Source organism: Triticum urartu, chromosome 2A, assembly GCF_056163025.1.
Source record: "Triticum urartu cultivar PI428250 chromosome 2A, HENAU_Tu73, whole genome shotgun sequence".
NCBI lineage: Eukaryota > Viridiplantae > Streptophyta > Magnoliopsida > Poales > Poaceae > Triticum > Triticum urartu.
The window spans coordinates 688,634,106-688,655,328 of record NC_141874.1 but is presented as its reverse complement, the minus strand read 5'-3'; the positions used below and the strand labels follow the sequence as shown (position 1 = coordinate 688,655,328).

General features: G+C 45.5%; 2 protein-coding genes, 1 long non-coding RNA gene and 2 pseudogenes across 3 annotated transcripts; 2 read left to right on the top strand and 3 right to left on the bottom strand.

The window, feature by feature from the left end:
* Positions 1-5,193, bottom strand: part of LOC125537887 (uncharacterized) — a 28,225-nt pseudogene extending 23,032 nt beyond the window's left edge.
* Positions 5,194-8,691: 3,498 nt separating this feature from the next.
* Positions 8,692-9,295, bottom strand: LOC147986753 (uncharacterized; annotated as a pseudogene).
* Positions 9,296-12,498: 3,203 nt separating this feature from the next.
* Positions 12,499-15,234, top strand: LOC125539736 (uncharacterized). The gene is made up of 4 exons (XR_007296975.2): positions 12,499-13,127; positions 13,199-13,241; positions 13,353-13,396; positions 14,880-15,234. It is a non-coding gene; the product is annotated as an uncharacterized LOC125539736 (long non-coding RNA).
* Positions 15,235-19,396: 4,162 nt separating this feature from the next.
* Positions 19,397-20,080, top strand: LOC147986752 (uncharacterized). The gene has a single exon (XM_087542134.1). The coding sequence runs from the start codon at positions 19,397-19,399 to the stop codon at positions 20,078-20,080; it is 684 nt and encodes a 227-aa protein (XP_087398260.1).
* A 382-nt stretch (positions 20,081-20,462) lies between these two features.
* On the bottom strand, positions 20,463-20,822 carry LOC147986751 (uncharacterized). Its single transcript, XM_087544952.1, has one exon. The coding sequence runs from the start codon at positions 20,817-20,819 to the stop codon at positions 20,463-20,465; it is 357 nt and encodes a 118-aa protein (XP_087401078.1). The 5' UTR covers positions 20,820-20,822.
* Positions 20,823-21,223: the final 401 nt, after the last annotated feature.

Here is a 21,223-nt window from a genome sequence, read left to right as displayed (position 1 = left end):
CAAAAATGATATGTTTTCTTATCCCAGCTCCAGCCATAGCTAAGATCTCAGCTCTCTCAAATGCTTTGATCTGATTATGAGATCGGAGGAAAGGGACTTCGTCCGGTCGTGCAAGAGTGTGGCTGTGATCATCGGAGAAACTGCTGACATACCAAAGATTGAGCTTTTTATCAAGCTTAACTGTCAAATGGGCTTCGCATAAGAATCGACTCTCCGGTCTAAGCCTGCGGGTCCGGCCTTCCATGGTACAGAACTTGGCCTGTCGTTTTCCTGCGACGGAACAGAGATACCTCCTCAAGCGCGGAGTCCTTGCGCGATCCTTTGAAAATTTTAGCGAGTCCTTCCTGATGCTGAACCCACGTTCTCTCGCGTGCTTGTTGTAGAACGTGCACACCTCGTCTAATGACCTGAATGTATTTACCATCACTGCCCAATGCCTATCAAGTGACTCTTGCTGATATTCATCATAGCACATGTCAAGGTCAAACTGATCATCATCGCTGTGCTCATCATTCCCACTAGGACCATCAACACCTCCCTGCAAAATATGACATATAACCTTGCATGTCAATCTGTTCTTGTATTGTTACTAACCATAAATAATTTAAAGAACTTACTTGGCTACCGCTCACACTACGAGATGCATCGACCTCGCTCTGGCATTGTCATCATCTATATTATTATGCTCATTGTCACCATTAGCATTTATCTGTGCACATGTAAAGTAACATAAGTGGTCATACAATTTTAATGTCAAGCATTTCTCTACAATTTTTTCAACATACCTGGCTCACACTATCTGCATAAAATTGTTCATCTATATCATATTCCTCATTGTCAGCATTGCCATGTAGCTGTACAAATTTAAAAGGACATGTTAGTGTCAAATAACTAGTTTGTATTCAATATGTTTTGGTCAACATTGAAGGCACTTACATTACCACTGTACGATTCATCCTGACTCATATAGTTGTCTCCGAGAGGTTGGTTCGCATTCAATGACGAGGATCCATTATCGCTACCGGAATCATCACTGACGTATCCGGTTACTTGCTCCATCTATGCACATACAAATAAGGTGTGAGATCAATGCCAACATTCCACAAAACATCATCGCGAATACAGTAAATTCGTCAACAGTGACATGACTATGTGGCATGCATACAAATTTGAACATACAAAATCATTATGAGGTCATTAAGAGGTCACTACTCTCCTCTCTTATTTACCTAAGTAGGGAATCATTTTGCATAAAAAAATGCACAAAAATGCAATGAACAAATCAAAAAAAGAACAAAAAGAGCCATCCTAACCTACTGTGCACCGTCGAGGTCGACGCCGATGCGTTGCTGCCACCCACGTCGTGGAGGGCGCGTACCAGGACAGAACGTTCACGGGAGCGCTGGGCGTTTCACCGGCGACACGGCGTGTGGGTGACTACGGACGCCGTCGGTGCTCGCGACTAGACGGGCACGTCGGGGTCGACGTCGTGACGGCGGTGGACCACGGCGGCGTTGATGCCGCTAGGGTTTCCTAGGCGGGGATGGGGTGTCGGTTTCACGGCGCGTGGGTGACTACGGACGCCGCCCGACATCGTGACAGCGGTGGACCACGGCGGCGTTGATGCTGCTAGGGTTTCGTACGCGGAGATGGGGTGTCGGGGTGGGGCGTACTTTTTTTTCCTTTCCCGATCGCACTACCGAACCGCACGCGTACGACGCGGGAGTACGGGGCGCGACGTACACGGGCGGCCGGCCCTACGACGGACGGCGGGTACACTAATACATAATTTAGTATGGACAATACTACCCCTTAAAAGTTTATTGGGGGGGGGGGGGGTTGTACCGAAGTCCTTCTCAACTCACAAAGGGTGGTCGAAGGTGGAAGAGGCTTCAACACTTCCAGTTGAGGGCAATCGCGCAAAATTAATTTTCTAAGACCAGACAACCATAACCTTGGCTCACTTTGGAATTTATCATTGTTCCCAAACAGATCAAACTCCTTCAGTGCTTGGCAATCCTCAATCTGCAATGCTCTTAAGCTAGACCTCATACCATCCACGGAAGTGCATGAACATCTCTCCAACTTCGGCATTTCAACTAAAACAAGCTCTTCCAGTGAAGGAACCAATAGTTCTATTACTTTCGGCAGGTTGCTCAACATCAGCTTTGTCAGAAACAGAAACTTGTCTAGAGATGGAAGTGTTTGCCATTCTCCACAACCATACAGATGAAGCGTCACCAAGGAGGTAACTGAGCAAATGTTGGCAAGCCCATTTGGTGTGGTAGCATCATTGTTCCCAGATATCTGGAGAATCACTAAGTGCGAACAGAGTTCATCTTCCTCAAGCATCTCTCTTGTTGTGCCCACAGAAGGCTCGGAAGTTGGGCCACTTTCATCCATTGGCAAGAGCGCCATGCCTGTTTCCGCAGAAGATTCCTTCCAGGATAAGTGCAGTTTTTCTAACAGTTCGTTTTCTTTCAGTACTGCCTCATAAACCCCCTCCATAGTTTTAACATTGTCCAGTTGATGCAACCGACCCTGTACAAGCTTGCTCATGAATTCGGATCGTGTTATTTCAAAGTTGCTAGAAATTTGAAACTTAAAACCATGTAGCTTCTGAAATAATGTCATGCTGTCAATGGTAGCAATGGAAGCGTACACCCCCTTCCATACAACAAGATGCTTCAAGCTAAAAAGATTATTAATACCATCAGGTATATTAAGATCAGTGTATGACCCAACATGTAATACTTGAAGATGGTACAGCTTGCTCAATACTTGAGGGAAAGCCCCATCCACCTCATCAGACCCACATTTTAGAAAGTCAGCAGATGCGGCAGACATGTGTAGCAAGCGTAAATTGTATGCCCTTTTGAATATATCTTGAAACAACTGTAAGAAGAAAGAGTCATATTGCCCAAGTAACACCAATGTCCTCAATTTGCTTACTGAAGTAACTGCATTTTTCAGATTTTCTTCAAACTTCTCATTACGAGGAATGTTCCCATGCTCATCTTTGATGTATCCAGAATCCGTTAATATTGACAAATGTCGTGTAGTCGGAGATATTTTGTTGCACTGTAGACCACATATAGTTGCACATTCTATTCTTGAAACCGTCATCGCAAAATCATGCATGAGACCACACACAACATACATAATTTGATTGCATAGATGAGATTCTTCTCTCTTAACTTGTTGAAAGAAGCCCAGGTTAACCAAATCAGTCAGATAGCCCTGTCCTATCTCCTCCAATGTTTGACTAAAGTTGTTGCATTTTACAAATCCCTGTGATATCCAAAAACAGACCAACTCCTGACCAAGAAACTGATAACTGTCGGGGAATATAGCACAATAGGAGAAACATTGTTGTAAATGGTAGGGAAGTTGATCATAGCTAAGTTTCAGAGCGGACATGATTCCTCTACTAAGTTGCAGGGATTTCCAATCTTCATTCTTCAGAATGTTATTCCAGTGACCAATGTTAAGTTCCTTCCTTAATAGTTCTCCTGTAGATTCTGCTGCTAATGGGTTGCCTTCTAACTTCTCCGCTATTTTCCGCCCGATGGTACTTAGACTTTGATGCTCCTCGTAGTTCTCATCACCAAATGCACGTGATTCGAACAATAACCAAAAATCATCATGGCCCAAAGCACCTAACTTCACCGTGTTGAGTGTGCCAAACCTCTGGGCAACAGACAAATTTCTAGTTGTGACTAGAATCACACTGCCCTCCAAATGACTCGATACCAAAGGAGCCAATACTTTGTCCCATTGCCAATCATTCATGTCATCCCAGACATCATCTAAAACAATTAAAAGCCTCTTTGTGATTGTGTTACTCTTCAAGATCTCCTGAAGCTTCGCCAAACTGTGTATTCCTTCATGACTTGCATTTTTGTGAAGAGAAGCATAATCATGTGTTTCTCGAGGAACAAAGTCTAACATCTCCCTTGTGAGCCTTACTTGGTCAAAATTGTGAGAAACCCAAACCCATATCCTGAGGTCAAACTGACTTTGCACATCTGGATCATTGTATATGAGTTGAGCTAGAGTTGTCTTTCCAACACCTGCAATGCCTACAATAGGCAGAACCCTAAGATTATCTGTTTTGTCTTCTAGTATCAGCTTTATGATGGAGTTCTTTTCTGCCACTCTCCCATACACTCTTCTTGGAACAATGCTTGATGTTCTTTCATACTGATGTGAGGCTGTATTGTGGTGATGATATGAACTTGAAGCAGAGCCGGAATCTAATCCATGTAGCTTGAGGAACTCACTCACTTCCCCGCTGATGTCTTGTAACTGACTAGTAATTTTCTGTATCCTATTGGATAACTCGGCCTTGTCCCAATGGACATGCGTGTCATCTGCGGTGATTTCTGTTGGCTCCTCGTCCTCTCTCCTTCTTTTTCTGGTAGTTGAATCACCGGTGCTGCAATAGAGGCGGTGGATTGGCCATTAGAACCACGATTAAGCCGCTTCAACTACTTCTAAAAAAGTTAAAAATTGCTTAGCTACCTTGACAGGTTTGGTGGGTGGCCATTTGATCCAGCTGGTTTCTTCTTACAAGCCTTGTTATGGCTGAGCATCCCAGAGGTCCCGTTCAGGGTTCTGCACTTGATCTCCGTGAAACAATGCTTACATCTCGCTTTGACAGGCTTTCCATTGCCGTCTTCTTCCGTGACATCAAAAATTTCCCACGCCTTGGACCATCGTTTCTTGCCGCCACGGTTACTTGGGATGTCAGAATTGCCTCTTGATGGATGTACTTGCTCTGCTGCTTGCACTCCTTCGGGATCGTCAACTGCGGGTGCGCCAAGACACAGCAAATGAGTCGGCATGATCCTGCTTGAACAGAAAAGATAAAAGGAAGCAAGCAAACGTGTATTTGCAGGCAGTGGGCGTACCTCCTTCTACCTGCTGTTGGAGCCTGTAGTAGTCGAGCTCGTCGACAACATCGTCGGCGTCGCAGAGCAGCTCCTTGAGAAGGGTGAGAGATTCAGCCAGCGGCTCGTTCCCAATCGCCCTCCCTTTCACGGCAGAGACCACCAGCCTGACTCTCCTCACCTCCGACTTGAGCTTCTCGATGTCGTCGACAAGCCCGGCTTGGCGAATCCACGCATCAAGTTTGTCAACCAGGAGGGCTGCAAGGATGGTCTGCGCCAGCCATGGAATCGCGGCCTCCATCAGATCCGGCAGAAGCAGTTTCAGCGATGGTCAGTCCCTAGAGGAGGAAGCAGCCGAGCAGAGGAGAGAAACAATACACAATGCGATAGGAACTAGAAGCGGGGGTGTCCATTACTACATGGCAGCTGTTCTTACATAGGTGTTCACGCCCGTGCCTGCCGGCCGGGTCGCTCTCGCGGGCGATGATCCTGGAGCCGGAGGCCTCCAGCCACCACCGTAACCCCCTCTCCTCTTTCCTCGTGCCTTCGCCGCTGCCAGACCATTCGGCGGCCGATTCGATCCTCGTGGTCTGCGATTTGTTATTTGTGACTTTTTCTTCAAAAGACCCAAATCTATACAAAACATCCAAATCCATAACATAATGGAAATTACACTGGAATTTCTGAACCGTCGAATGACCACTACCTAACTGACCCCTTGCACGCCGCGGTTGCCACTCTCATACCGGAGCCGATCCAACCTTGTCGATGGCGAGAAGTCTTTGTGCACATGCCTCTAAGGACCAATGCTTCAAAGCCACATTCGTCATCATTGAACCCTCGAATCGATCCGAAGAACCAAATAACAAATGTTGTCGAATATGTCCCGATGGACAAACTCGAGGAGGAGGGGAGCCCGGAAGACCGGCTCGAAGGTGAAGCACCCCCTGCGAGGACTAAAATCCTAACATATTTACTAGCCAGAACCGAGACAACATGATTTCCCTCTCCGCCACGGTCACCGAAGCAGCATTGCAAAAAGCAGACAAATTTGCGGAAAGATAGATGGGAGAAAGGGTTTTCTCTAGTGTGTACAATCTGTTAAAAAATAGACGGTGTACAATCTTTTTATGGTATCTAAACATTATGTTGAAGACCTAGTGTATTTTATAACTCCCATGTTGTAAGGGAAAAGTTTACCTTCAGCCGGCTGATCGCGTGCGAGCGTCCACCGCCTTTGTGTCCATCAAATTGACTCTTGATCAGACGGTCGAGATTAACCTCTCTGTGTCCACGTTTCTGCAACTCATGCTTTGTTTCAGAAAATAGAGTTTGCAACTGCCTGACTAGATCCCGTGGCGGGCGGAGACTCGTGCGTATGGGAGGGCGACGCCAGCAAGGATTCTGGCCGGATCTCGCCGGATCTAGCGAGGATGACGAGCGGGCAAGAGGCAGGGACATCCGGGAGCGGTAGGGGCTCCGCTCGGCGAAGTCTGGCGGCTGAGGACCCGCGATGACGGTGACGCTCGGCGCTCCCACGGCAAGAGTCAGACAGACGGGAAAAACAAAAGGAAGGGATGACAGCTAGGCGACCTGGTTGGAGGTCCGATGCTCGCCTGCGGCGGCGTGAAGGCAAGGACGGGCGGCGTCGATCCTCCCTCACCACCATCTGGCGGAATTCGTGGCCCGCTCTTGTTGCTACCGGGTGATGAAGAAGATGATCTCTGCTCGCCATTGACGACGGAAAGGCCACCGTCCACTTCTGCAAAACAAATGTGTGACAAGACCTTTATTGCAGGAAAAAATTCCGCAACGAGACCGCTGTTGCAAATTTTTTTTTGCAACAAGACTTTTGTTGCAAAAAAAATCCACGATGGACACGACTGCGAGCTGACTGCGTGCTGCAGATGCTTTTCTGAAACATAGACCTTGTTGCAAAAAGGAATGCAACAAGTATGTTGTTGCAATTTTTTTACAACATGACCTCTGTTACAAAAGTTTTTGCAACACGACCTTTGTTTCAAAAAAATTCTGCAACGTTACCTCTGTTGGAGTGGGAAGGACGAAGCTCGGTCACTTGATGGTGTGAGATCTGATGGGTGAGTTGGCGGTGGCGCCGCGTGGGACGCAGCTCTGTCGGGGCTGGGGCAAGAGTGTATTGTTTTTGCAACATAGCGTCTGTTGCGGGAAATAACAAATAGGTGTGCGGGGCGCGGACACTAGATCGGACGCTATCAGCTCGGGCATCCAACGACCGTCAAGGCGACGAATAATATCTAAACATCGGCCGGCGGACGCGTAGCAGCGCCCCTCATGTTGTAATATATTACTCGTTCTACCAAAAAAGTAAGATAAACGATTTGGGTCGGGTGACCGATCTCAACCTTCGCCGATCGGCTCGCTGTCTTGGCAGGTGACGTGCTTCCCACACATGCGTCGGCCTTGGCACATCTCTCTCTCTCTCTCTGTGTGCGCGCACGTGTGCTGGCAGTCAGCTCTTGTATCGCACTACCTCTGCCCCAGGCCAACCGCAGCACACCAATAATTTAAAAAACTAAAGATAAACCAACATATTGGAAACAATAAATTTATATAGGACCAACAATATTCCTATGTTGAATGAGGTGGTGGACCGATCCGGAGATTATGATGTCGCTCATGTTGAGTAAAAACCTTTCTGGTCACTCGCGCCAACTGCATACACACCGTTTTAAACAACATTTGATGTTCCGTTCGGTGTAGTATAGACCACATACGAAGCTAGTGGGTACAATAAAAAATTACCTGGAAAGAGAAGATTTTGCCATCGAAAACAAAACCATTTCTACAGTCAAAGCGGCCATAATAAGGCATGCGCTCCCATCCTTATTAGCGTTTTAAACCTATTTAGGTTTCCATCGAGCCAGTGATAAAAATATTAGCAACACTTGCGGGCGGATACAAATTGAATGCTATTTGGAATACTGACCAGGTAAAACGCACAAAATTGCACTGGAAAAGGAGGTGTTTGATTGTGTCGGTCAGTACAAAAACTACACTTCTTACTTCCTTGCCAAATTGCGATGGGCGAGATTATCTTTTATTAGTACAACCCCCTTTAGAGATAAAAATCTTAATATTTAGTGGAATCTTCGTCTTTCAAATTTTCATGTTATTATCCACTGGGGTCTCAAGTGCACGGTACATAGAGTCGACCATAAAGGACCCCGATTTAGTGAGATTCTAGTCAAACACATCTCGTCCTTGTGTCAGGTTGATCGAGTCCAAATGATAGGGAAGATTTTGCCATCACAAAAGACGGGGCTCAATCAAATCTCCTCTGAATGATATTTCCGGCCGGAATGAATTGAGCACCTGCGCAAGAGTATCATTGGATACAATATAGTACTCCCATCATTCCTAAATATAAGTCTTTTTAGATATTCTAATAAGGGACTACATACGGAGCAAAATGAGTGAATCTACGCTCTAAAATATGTTTATATACATCTGTATGTAGTTTGTATTGACATCTCTAAAAAAGACTTATATTTAGAAATGGAGGGAGTATAAAGTTGGATATCGTTCCCGAAGAGTGACATTACCTAGCCACTTGTCCTACCAGAGATGTATCTTTGAGAAGTCTTTTATCACGAAGGATCCAAAGCAGAAATGATGTTTCTTTGTCCCCATTAGACCAACTCAAAAGTGTAAATAACCAGGTTTTCAACAGGCCTTAGACACAACTTTTTAGCCTAACTTATTACGTAGTAGGGTTTGTCGAACGTCATCCTCAGTAAGTACTTCGTACAATCATTTACTAAGTAAGGCATCCTAGACCGCCTTGGTCTTTTGGCCTACATAACATGCTCCTTTCAGTGAGTCTGTACCTTTTATTTTCGTTGTCCCCTTGCCAAATAAATCTTAATCCAACCTTTCAAGGACCCCTTTTAGGAGTGTGAAAAAGGATAGCATACATAGAACCATATTAGTGAGGACATAACTAATCAAGACCAGCCATCCACTAACGGAGAGCGACTTGCATTTCCAACTACTCAACCATTTCTCTAAAACTGTTTTACATGTTTCCACTCCGCATTAGCCGATAATGAATTAAAATCCCCAAATACTTAATCGGAATTGGCCTTGTGCACAATCAAACAGGTAACATATTCATTCGCTGCCTCAATGGCTTCTCCCAAGAAGAACAATTCATTTTAATGAAAGTTAAATTTAAAACTTGACATTTGCTCAAAAACTGAAAGCAAAAGCTTCAAATTTCCAGCCTTATCCAGGTGATGTTCCATAAAAAGATGTGTATCATCGGCATATTGCAAAATGGGGAATCCAGCATCCACAATATGTGGTGCAACTCTTGCAATCTGACCATCCTTCTTGATGCGATCAAACAGGATAGCCAACATGGGGTCACCCTAACGTAGTCCTTTTTTGTCTAAAAGTAGGCCTATTTCATCATTGACTTTGATAGCAACGCTACCTTTAGTAACAAAATTTTGGACCCACTGGTGCCATTTCCATGAGAAGTTTTTAATTCTTGGGGTCTATTGAAGAAATGACCATTTGACTTTGTCATAACACTTTTCACAGTCAAAGTTTAATACCACTCCACTCATGTTTTTCCAGTTCAGTCTAGTGTAGGATTACTACTTCGTCAAGTATATTTCCCTTGCATGAAAGCCATTTGAGATGGATGGACGGCATGCTCAGCTACCGATTTGAGCATATTAGTAGCCACTTTGGTGAATACCTTGAAGCTGGCATTAAGAATGAATATGGGTCTATATTGCTGGATTCTTCCAGCCTCCTTAATTTTCAGCAACAAAGCAATCTCACCGAAATTAATCCTAAATAAGACAAGTTGTTCAGCATGAAGATAATTGGACAATTCTAATAGATCAACCTTGATGACATCCTAGAAAGTATGATAGAATTCCACAGGGAAGCCATCTAGACCTGGAGATTTGCTGTGTTCCATTTGGAACACCGCAATTCTGACCTCCTCTTCATAGAAAGGTGTCGTGAGGATACCATTCTCTTTTGTCGTAACTTGTGGAATATCACCCGTTCGGGTCTCATCAAGGGTGATGTTCCCTTCATCTTATAACATCTACACAATCTTCAACTGGCCCTTGCGCCAAGTGGTCAGCCGGGTAACGAAACCCAACATCCCTTCCTTCATTGATTGGTGGTGTACTTTTCAGCACCTGCTTCTTTAAGTAAAGCCCTGGCTGAAAACCTTCTCGTTCCCTCGCCTCTGGCTGCCATCTTGATGTTGAGAGGTGGGAGATCTCGAATCTTCAAGAAATTTCTAGTCCTCATCAACATCTAGTGGTAGTCGCGGAGTTTTACAAATAAATTACGCCGGTTCGTTGTGGTTGTGCCATGTACCCTGAGAGGTCTATGTTCTCGCGGATCTGATTATTCAGACCTGGTGAGTTTATGTGTCATGTTGCTTTTGTTGGTTTGATTCTTTGTGGACTTGAAATCTTTTCTCGACGTTAAAGTGAATATTTTGAGATTCAACGGTCTGCACTTGTAAGAAATCATCACTGGCCCAAGTGGGTCCATCATTCACGGCTTCCCATCTTTTCGGATGAATAACTCAAGGGGCTTTCAGAAACCTTCATCAGTAGTCAAAATCGGTGCAGATAAATGAGTGACAGTATCACTACTCCAGTTAAACTGTAGTCCCTCTACTAAAATATTGACAGTTTTTGTCTTGCAAAGATTGATACTACAATAAGGATGCCTACAAGAAATTTTGTTGTAATTACTTTCTTTAGGGAAATTTCATTTTAATTCTTAGTTGTACAAGTTACTTTATAATTTTTTTGGGTCGTATATCCAAAACAGTGTGCTTGTAATGATTGCGAGTATTTCTAATGATTACAAGTATGAATACAGATACAGGTGTTTTAAAAAAAAGACTAACAAAAAGCTTGACCTTCTCTCTAAAAAAAACTAGAAGTTTGATCGGATGTTTTCATCCACATTTATTATATAAGGCACATTGCATCTATTGGAGAATGTTCCAGTCCATTTTTGTCTTTATTTTTTATTTTTTATTTTTCATATTTTATTTTTGACCTTTAATTTTTTTTTCATATTTTTTTGCAATATTCTACCTTTTCAAATTTAAATAGTTAAAAACATATTCAGGTTTTTAAGTGTTCCTTTTGGGAAAAATCAAAATTTTAAAAATATAAAATTCGCTTAATAAATTTTATTATAAGTTTTGCACTTATTATAATGATATTTTTAAACCGAATGAAAAACATGACTGAAAACGTAAAAAGACGCTAGAAAGCGATACAGGGAAAAATAGGTCGTTAGGTCCGAGTCGCTACCTTCAAGCGTTCAGGGCCCGGGCCAGTCGCGTGGCCCTTGTGCGTTTACTGGGCATTTAGACGCGCTATTTCCAGGTGAGTTCGGCCCAGACTTGCTGGACGCATGTTCTGTTCTTGACTGTCTCGTTCCTCTGTGGTGCTTTTTTCCCTCTGGTTAGGGTTTCCTTCTCCCGGGGCGATCTCCGCCGCCGTGGAGCCTTCACCTTCCCTCCTCCCGTTCTGCCCCGGTGGAGATCGATTCGGGCTGATCAAGGGGTGATCTAGCATCACTTCCCGGCCTTGATTGACTTCTTCTGGCGGTGTTGGGAGAGTTAGGGTTCGTTGCACGATCCGATCTCTCTTTTTTCGGGCTAGGGTTTCAAGTTTCAGCGGCGATGGGATCGAAGCAGGACGAAGCATCGGGTTCCTCCTCCGCGTCGGAAGTAGAGAAGATGATGGCAGAATTGGGACTCCGCGAGGAAGATCTCGATGATGTTGTCTTTGACGAGAAGCAAGCTCCACCAGATGCAATCAGGTGGATGGCGGTGGCTAGGGTTCATATTGAAAAACCCTACAGCCAATACTGGTTTTTCAAAAACATGAGGGCAGCTTGGGATCTGGCTCACGATGTGAAGTTCCGACCCCTTCAAGACAACCTCTACACATTGCAATTTTTCTGCCTCGGTGATTGGGAAAGAGTGATGCAGGAGGGGCCGTGGAACTTCAGAGGAGATGCAGTCATCATTGCGTCGTACGATGGGATCACGAAACCAACTGAGGTAAAGCTGGACACTCTGGATATATGGATCCAAATCCACGATGTGCCTGACCTGTATGCACACCTAGTCGAGCCGTTGGCGGCAAGAGTTGGCGAGGTCCTCTTTACTGAAACAATGACCCAAGACTTTGCTGGTAATTTTTATCGTGTCTGGGTAAGGATCAATGTGCACAAACCTCTGAAGAATGCGGTATCAATGATCCGCGATGGCAAGAGGCAGATCTATCGGGTGAAGTATGAGCGGCTACCCGACTGGTGCGCAGTCTGTGGTCATCTTGGTCATGCCTATAAGGAGCATGGTAATGGGATCCACCCTCCGTCCGCGCGTTACACTTCAAAAATCTGAGAGCAGATTGGAATATGCGTGTTACAAGAAATGTGTTAATTCATGACGGATTTCTGATGACATTTTCGGAAATCGTCATGGACGGTCTGGTAAGCCCGTGCAAGCCCGCTGAAGCCCGTCTAACCGTTCCCAGTACAAAAGGAGGTAACCCTAAGACCCTCCTCCTGTGCGCCGCTCCTATCTTCCTCCTCCCGATTCCCCATCGCCGCCACCCACCACATCCTCGCCTCTGTCCTCCCACAGCTCGCCGCTGGGCCTCCCCCTCACCTCAGCTCGCCGCTCCGCGGCTCCGCCGGTGCCAGATCCGCCGCTCCCCAACCAAACCATCCCTCCCGCAACCCATTTCTCTCTCTCGTGCGAACCCTCGTACCGCGACCAACGCACGCCGATTCCGGCGACGTCGGCCACCGCGCAACACACTCACAACCTGGTCTCTGACCCCTCCGTCCTCCAGGTCGGTTGGATCCGCCGCTCCCGGTTTCCGACGCTCGCCCACGACCCCTAGCCCATGGCTAGGTTTTCGGCTGCGGTGTCACCTGCATCGACGGCGCATCTCCGGCGGCTCCTCTCTGTCGCACACAGCGCCCCCTCGCGCCCTCTCCGCCTCTTGGATGGCGGGCACCCTTAGCTTGGTCCGCTCGCGCACGTTGGGCTGGACGACGGCGACCCCGACCTCCTCTGCCTCGTGTCCCACGCGGCCGTGCATCCTGCCGCGACCCCCTCTGCCGCGTGACGGCGAACGCCGACCTGCAATGCGACCGCCGCATCGCCTACAGACCTCTTCGGTGAGCACCGTACCTCTGCATCCCTCCTCTGCTCAGATCCCGTGATTAAACTTGTACACTGTTACATGTAGATTACTAGCTTGTATGGGCCTGAAGAAAGAAATAATTTTGCAGGTAGGAATTCTATTTTCTTCATGTAGGAGTTGCGCACCTCCAGTTGTTTAAATTGTTTGTTGGACAGTGAGGGAAACTTGTTAATCTGATAGCCTGCATGTTGTTTCTTAGGTGCTTTTTGCATAACAAGCTGAGTGGATGCTTTATTTCCTAAGGTCAGCATTCAGGTGTATCTCATCTTGATAAAGTTTACTGTTTTTGTATTGCGCAACAAGCTTTGCGCATGATCTGCTTCCTAATTTCATATTGTATTCAATAACAGCTCTTGGAAAATCGATTTCATTAGAAGCTAGCCTTTTGAGAAGGTTTGTTAAATGTTTCATAAATTCTGAATTATAACATCACAGTGAGGATACAGCAGATATTTGAAATAAGGCTCTGTAGTATCAATATATGCACCTTACACCAAATTCAGTGCAGAGGACTAGTTAGCCTGGGCTCCTCAGCTAGTTATCATGCACCTTCTCCTTTCCTTGATTTGCTGTTAATGGTCAATTTAATTTTTGCTACTCTCTTTTATCTTCTGAATCAGATGCAAGTACTTACGCTTGTTGTTCCTCCTCTACAACCATAAGTGTGGATTTTATAGTTAAACAATGTTTTTTGTTTCATGGTGATACCTTTTGGGTTCCCCTAGATTGAGCATATCTAAAATGCAATCTGTACAGGATGAACCAACGAAAAAAAGCAACTTCATACTTTGGCTTCTACCTTAACAACTTTGCATTGCTTCGATACGCTACTAGATTGGCCATTACCCGCTGTTCATGTGTTCTGATTCGGCTTATACCTTAATAATCGTGAAGTAATTTTTAAGCCATGTATAGACTAAATTTGTAATTCTTGTTCAAGCTGATGAGGTTTGCTACACATGGGCAAGCCTTGTTCCTACTGCCATCACATTGTATAAATATATACTGGTACATTACATTTCATTACTGTTTCCTGTTATAAATAATAGTAGTATGTTGGTCAAGTGGGCAGCATATGGAATTGTTATGCACAGAATTAACATGGATAATTGAACCAATGGATTTATGATAGAAAAGTGCTTTTCTATCTATCCTGAATGAATATATAAATAACGCATGATCATTTCAAGCTACACTTTCCTATCTTTTGTTTCACTGTTTATCAAGTATTTTTCAAGTTTCATAGTCCACTACATTACAAATTTTGAGCACTCCTGTCTAGAGAGAAGAGATGGCGAAAAACTCAGAAAGAACTTTTTTTCCATTTGTGTTTTTCATCTAATAACAGTACATGGCTTAATGTGGCATATCGCTCAAGGAAACTGTATCATATTCTTCGTTGATATTTTTCATGCCATTTGAAAATCACTTGCAAGCAAGTATTATTTTTATTTACTACAGTACTGCTATAGTACTTGAGTTTTGTGATGTGTGTTTGTTAGTCATTTGACTTTCATTTTACACACTTCTCTCTGGATTAATTTTAAGCAACCTCATGTTTACTCTTGTTTTGTATATAGTAGATACAATGTTATTCTCATTTGTAGGCACTATACGATTTAAGAATTTGGACATCATGTAATTCATTTTTATGTTTGTTGCAATTCTCTTATTTCTACTATCTATGTGTATCTACAAATGTCTAATATTCTTGTAAATATGCTAGGTACGATCATATCGCAGGCTACTTGGTGCTGCACATCACAATCAGCCACGACATATAAGTTGCCATCAAGAGCGTTGACCGCGAGAGCATGAATGACAACCTCAATAGTTTATATGTTATGTTCATGTAAAATGGATTGTACTGGTTCTTAACCCTGTTGTGTAATATATTTTTGTGAATCTATGTTGTTAGTTATCATTTCATAAAGGATTTTGTAAACTGCTATGTTGTAGATACATAAATATGGCTGGCAGCATATCAAATAAACCTAATGTTTGACACTTTGCAAATACTTTTTGTTGGGCCAAAATTAGCATTAGGATTTGTGAAACATATTATGCTAAAAACGTATTGGGTCAATGTTGGGCGAGAAGAAATGGGCTCAACCAAATTTAGTGACGGAAAATAGTATCCACGTAGGCAGCCACGTCATTCAATTTGGTCAATTGAAAATCCTATGTGGCGCCTACATGGCATTAATCTATGACGGATTGTTCTGTCATAGAGGTCTGGGCTTGGGCGGGCCTGGGGCATATCCATGACGGCCAAGAACTGTCATGGAAGGTACAATATGAAATTATGACGCGATATACATGACGGATTACAAATCCGTCAAGGATGGGCACCCATGACAGTTTTGCACTGATCCGTGACAGACAAGATCCGTCATGTATTAACAAATTTCTTGTAGTGGTTGGGACAGGCCCGAGAGCGGGGCGAGGTAGAGGACGACGCGGGGTCATCGTGGAGGACGATCAGCAGGCCGTACCCAGGAGCATGACACCCCAAGTGAGCCTGATATGGAAAACTCTTATGTGAACAAGTCTGACGAACTCATGCAGGATGCTGATGGAAGCAGGAAACGCACGTCAGAGCCTAAGGGAGGGGGCGTGCTAGCTCTCCCATCGTCTTCCACAGCACCAGCGCTACCGCCTCCAGAGATCCCTGCCAGCCCTTCCTCCAAGCAGGACCCGAAGCGGCCACGAGTCAACCCTGACAAGACTGCCCCGAAAAAGAATGCAGCATCTGAGAAACTCAACCAAGCAAAATCGGCGACCTCCCGAGAGGAGGATCGTCGGGCACAATGAATGTCCTATGCTGGAATTGTCGTGGTGTGGGCAAAGCCGCGACAATTCGAGAGCTTTGCGACTTAGCGAAGCAATTTGCCCCGACAGTGCTATGTATTGTAGAAACTCAGATCTCAAAAGCACGTGTCAAAAATCTTGCTAGTACCTTAGGTTTTAATCATGCTTATGCTGTTGGCAGTTCGGGCCGCAGCGGTGGAATCGGTTTGTTTTGGAATAATGGAATAAATCTCGATGTTTTCGGCTATTCTCAGTATCATGTGGATGCTAAAGTGTCTATGCCCAACCATAGTGATTGGAGGCTGACATGCGTTTACGGTGAAGCCCAGGTGAGTGAGAGACATAAAACCTGGGATCTACTTAAATCACTTGTGTCCGCGAGCACATTGCCATGGCTCTGCATAGGTGATTTTAATGAGGTTCTTAACCCACATGAACACATGGGGACTGGACAGAGAAGGCACACACAAATTCAAGCTTTCCGCGAAGTGGTAGATGTTTGTGCCTTTACTGATCTGGGATACCACGGCAAGCCTTGGACTTTTGAAAAGAAAACGGCAGGGGAAGGATATTGCAGAGTACGTCTTGATCGTGCACTTTAAAATACGGATTGGATGGCTGCCTTCCCTCAGGCCCAACTGTCTCATGAGACTGCTGCCTCGTCCGACCATTGCCCATTACGTTTGCAGCTGGAACCTCCTACTGCATCACAAGCTAAACAAAAGTTGTTTAGGTATGAAATGTACTGGGAACGGCACGAGGAATTTGGTCCTTCTTTGGAGGCGATGTGGAGTGGCTCTCCGGCTGGCCAAAGCATCATGCAACTGAGTAAAAAATTGGGCGACCTGTCGGCATCGCTGCGACAGTGGAGCGGGGCGACGATAGGCTGTGTGGGAAAAGAAATAAAGAAACTAAAGAGGGAGCTGGCTACTTTGCAGAATGACCCCCAGAGAATCGCGCCGTCACATGCAGAGACAAAAATTTCTGATCGTCTTGTTGAGCTCTATCATATGGAGGAAATAATGCAACGTCAACGCTCGCGTGTTGACTGGCTCACTGAAGGGGACAGAAATACCAAGTTCTTTCAACGAAGGGCAAGTATGCGTCGACGGAAGAATACTATCAAAACCCTGCAGCGAGCGGATGGAACGTCAACCGATGATCAGGTTGAGATGGCCTCGATCACAAATGAGTTCTATAAAAACTTATTCACGTCAGAGGGTACGACAGGAATGGATACGGTGCTGGATGCAGTTCCCTCCAAGGTCACCCCGGATAGAACTTGCTACTCACCGCTCCGTATAGTGGGGACGAGGTGAAAACTGCCCTCTTCCAAATGTATCCTACGAAGGCTCCGGGGCCGGACGGATACCCGGCGCACTTTTTCCAGCGACATTGGGAGCTGTGTGGTGGCGAGGTAACTAAAGTAGTGCTTCGCATTTTGCGTGGAGAGGAAGGACCGGAGGCTATTAATGAGACAATTCTTGTCCTAATACCAAAGGTAAAAGATCCCTCTGACTTGACACAGTTTAGACCCATCAGCTTATGCAACATTTTATATAAGATTGCCTTCAAGGTGTTATCCAATAGATTGAAACAGATATTGCCTGACATCATCTCGGAGGAGCAGTCTGCGTTTGTGCCTGGCCGTTTAATCACGGATAATATCATAACAGCCTATGAATGCCTGCATTTCATGAAAAGGAACAAGGCTCAACGGAATAGATATTGTGCAGTTAAACTGGATATGATGAAGGCCTATGACCGTGTTGAGTGGAACTACCTTGAGGCTATCATGACCAAGATGGGATTTGCACCTACTTGGGTAGCCTCAATCATGAGAATGGTGACTTCAGTAAAAATTTCTATCCTATTCAATGGAAACAAGCTTGAGGAATTCACACCATCCAAAGGGATCCGTCAGGGAGACCCTATTTCTCCATAACTGTTTTTGATCGCAGCGGAGGGCCTTTCGTGCCTCTTAAAAACCCAAGATGAATCATCGCACCTCGGTGGTATTCGAGTGGCTCCGACGGCACCGCCGGTAAGCCACTTGCTTTTCGCAGATGATAGCCTGCTGTTTGTCAAAGCCAGTTCAACTGGAGCAAATGAGTTGTCTTCCTTGATGGATAGTTATTGTAATGCCTCAGGCCAGAGAATAAATTTAGCAAAGTCTTCAGTGTTTTTCAGTAAGGGCACCCCGAATTCGCTGAAAACGGAGGTAAAAAACATTTTGAATATTCCAAATGAATCTCTTTCTGATAGATATTTGGGCATGCCCACCGATGTGGGAGCGAGCAAAAACGGAGGCTTCAAATTTCTTAAAGACAGAGTATGGAGCAAGGTTAAGGGGTGGATGGAAAAGCTATTGTCTGCTGGAGGAAAAGAGGTTCTGATTAAATCCGTAGCACAAGCGGTTCCCGTTTACTCCATGTCATGTTTTAAGCTCCCATGAGGCCTATGTGAGCATATCAACACGCTCATTAGAAAGTTTTGGTGGGGTAGCAAAGAAGGGAAACGGAAGGCGAGCTGGGTTTCATGGAGCACTATGAGCATGCCAAAATTCTATGGTGGATTAGGATTTCAGGATATTGAGCTTTTCAACCTAGCGTTGCTAGCGAGACAAGCCTGGAGAATTTTGACGGATCCGCAATCCCTTAGCGCCCGAGTCCTGAAAGCAAAGTACCACCCTACAACGGATTTCTTAAGCGCGGAGCTGGGTTCGGCCCCCTCCCAAATCTGGCGAGCTATCATGGATGGACGAGAAGTGCTAAATTAGGGACTAATCTGGCGTATTGGTGATGGCCTAACCACGCATATTTGGAACCAAAACTGGCTACCATGTCCGGCTAATATGAGACCGATAGTGAGCAGAATAGCGAATCCACCTCAGGGGGTGAACGAACTAATATTGCCAGGTGCACAATGGGACAGCACAGCGATCTCAGAGATTTTTCTTCCAACAAATGCACAGGCGATTATGTCAATACCCTTATGTACAAGACACATTGAGGATTTCTGGTCTTGGATCCATGAAAAGAATGGGGTGTTCTCTGTAAGGTCCGCTTACCGCATGCTGGTTAACACCAAGATGAGGAGAGAAGCATGGCTAGAAGGCCGAGCTAACTCCTCAGATATTGACAGGGATTCAAAGGCGTGGGAGTAGTTATGGAAAGTTAATGTACCCCCCAAGGTGAAGATCTTTTTATGGAGGCTTGCTCAGCAATCTATCCCCATGGCAGATTTGCTTCATCACCGAAACATGTCCACAAGCACACGGTGTGGCTTGTGCGGGGCAGAAGATTCATGGCAACACTCGCTACTACACTGCACAGTCGCTCGTTGTGTGTGGGCGCTGCAAGATCCGGAGCTGAAGCTCTGAACAACACAACAGAGCCGGACGCGAAGAGGTGGTTGTTTGCCCTATTGGAAATGTTGTCGCCGACTGAGTTCATCCAGGTCGCGGTCACCATGTGGGCGCTGTGGCACTCAAGGAGACAGGCGCTGCATGAGAATGTATTCCAGAGCCCGTTGGCAACGCATAGCTTCATTTCAAAGTACATTCGGGAGATCGAGGAATGCAAGCCCAAAGTGACTCGAGGAGCTGCGACCCAAAACCCGGTCCAGGATCAGGCTAAATGGATACCACCGCCGCCGGGAGTGGCGAAGATTAGAGTTGATGGAGCAACAGCGAGAAATACCCTTGATGGTACGTTCAGCGCCGTATGCAGAGATGACATGGGTGTATTCCTAGGTGCCTCTGTGATCAAGATCCCAGGAGTGGTGGATCCGGCAACTCTAGAAGCCTTGGCCTGTCGTGAGGCGCTTGCTCTAGTATCGGACTTGAATCTTCCCCGGCTTGTTATTGCTTCGGACTGCCAGGGCGTGATCAGGGACATCAAAGAAAGCATAGGAGGATTATATGCTACTACTATTAAGGAGATCAAGGAGACGGCACCGGACTTTGATCAATGCAACTTCATCTTTGAGGGCAGATCGACAAACATCGAGGCACATAGCCTCGCTAAACACGCTTTCGGCCTAGATTATGGGCGTCATGTATGGCTTATAAACCCACCAGACATTCGTTGTATTCCTATGAACTTTTATGATTAATAAAGTGTGTTTAGTCTCAAAAAAAAAGACTGTCTCGTTCCTTCTTCTCAAAAAAAAAAGACTGTCTCGTTCCTCTGCTTCCGATCAAAACAAATGCAGTTTCGTTCTCACGTAAAAAAAATGGAGTTTCTTTCTTATTGAAAAAACTGATGACAAAAACATCGCTTAAAAGGCACAGGATAATCACAGCGTAAATGAAACGTAGCAAACATAGCAAACATGCTCACTCTCGCGAACATAGCAAACACATACAGATTACAAGTACAGACACAACTGGCACAAAGCAACGCACCTCACCCCTGCTTATTTTGCAACAGTACCAAACTAGCAGTATATGACAGCAAACGAAACAAGCCAGAAATACTTCGAGAAATAGGATCAGCTATTTCACGTTCAGGATGACCAACCCTCCGATTGCAAGGACGCTGACCAGGGGCACGATAGACACCCACATGATCGTCTTCCCGACGGCACGCCGTCCGACCACGTCGCCGGACACCCAGAAGCCGGCCGACGCCTCCAAGAGCCCGAAGATGGCCACGGCGACCAGGATGCCGTAGTACAAGTAGTAAGGCGCCTTGCCGTGGTGGAGAAACAAGCCTATGGGCGCGCTGGAGATGATCAGGCAGAGTGCAGCCGCCGCTTCGACGACGCCGCACGAGATGAGAGCTCCGGGCAGCTTCTCCGCTTCCTGGCACGCGTCGGAGATCATGGCACCGAGCTCGGTGACGCTCGCCATGGAATCCACCATTGTATTTGTTCGTCGTCTGCACTTGAGGTTTAAAGCTCGAAATGGTTTGGAGGATTTTATAGGGGCCCCGTACGGCTAGCACACACGACAAAACGGACAAAGTGAAAAGACCAAGAGAGGGATAATCATTTATTTATATCTGGATTCCAGAGAACATTAGAAAGGAACAATCAACTGTGAAATCCAAAGTGAAAGTGGAAGAGTCTTTAGTCATTCCCGAAACCGTAACCGTAACCGGACCCGGACCCTGAAACAGATTTGGTTTCCCGACGTGTTTTTTTTCGAGGGAAAGATAAGTTTTCCGACGTGTTTGACAGTTCTCCCTGCCGTCATCATCCTTCGCAAGCATAATCACTCCTTTGGCATACAAAGAACAGAGCAACAACAACACC

What these genes read in the sequence shown, in the direction of transcription:
- LOC147986752 (XM_087542134.1), top strand. Translation starts at nt 19,397, where the DNA reads ATGTTGTCGCCGACTGAGTTCATCCAGGTCGCGGTCACCATGTGGGCG.
- LOC147986751 (XM_087544952.1), bottom strand. Translation starts at nt 20,819, where the DNA reads ATGGCGAGCGTCACCGAGCTCGGTGCCATGATCTCCGACGCGTGCCAG.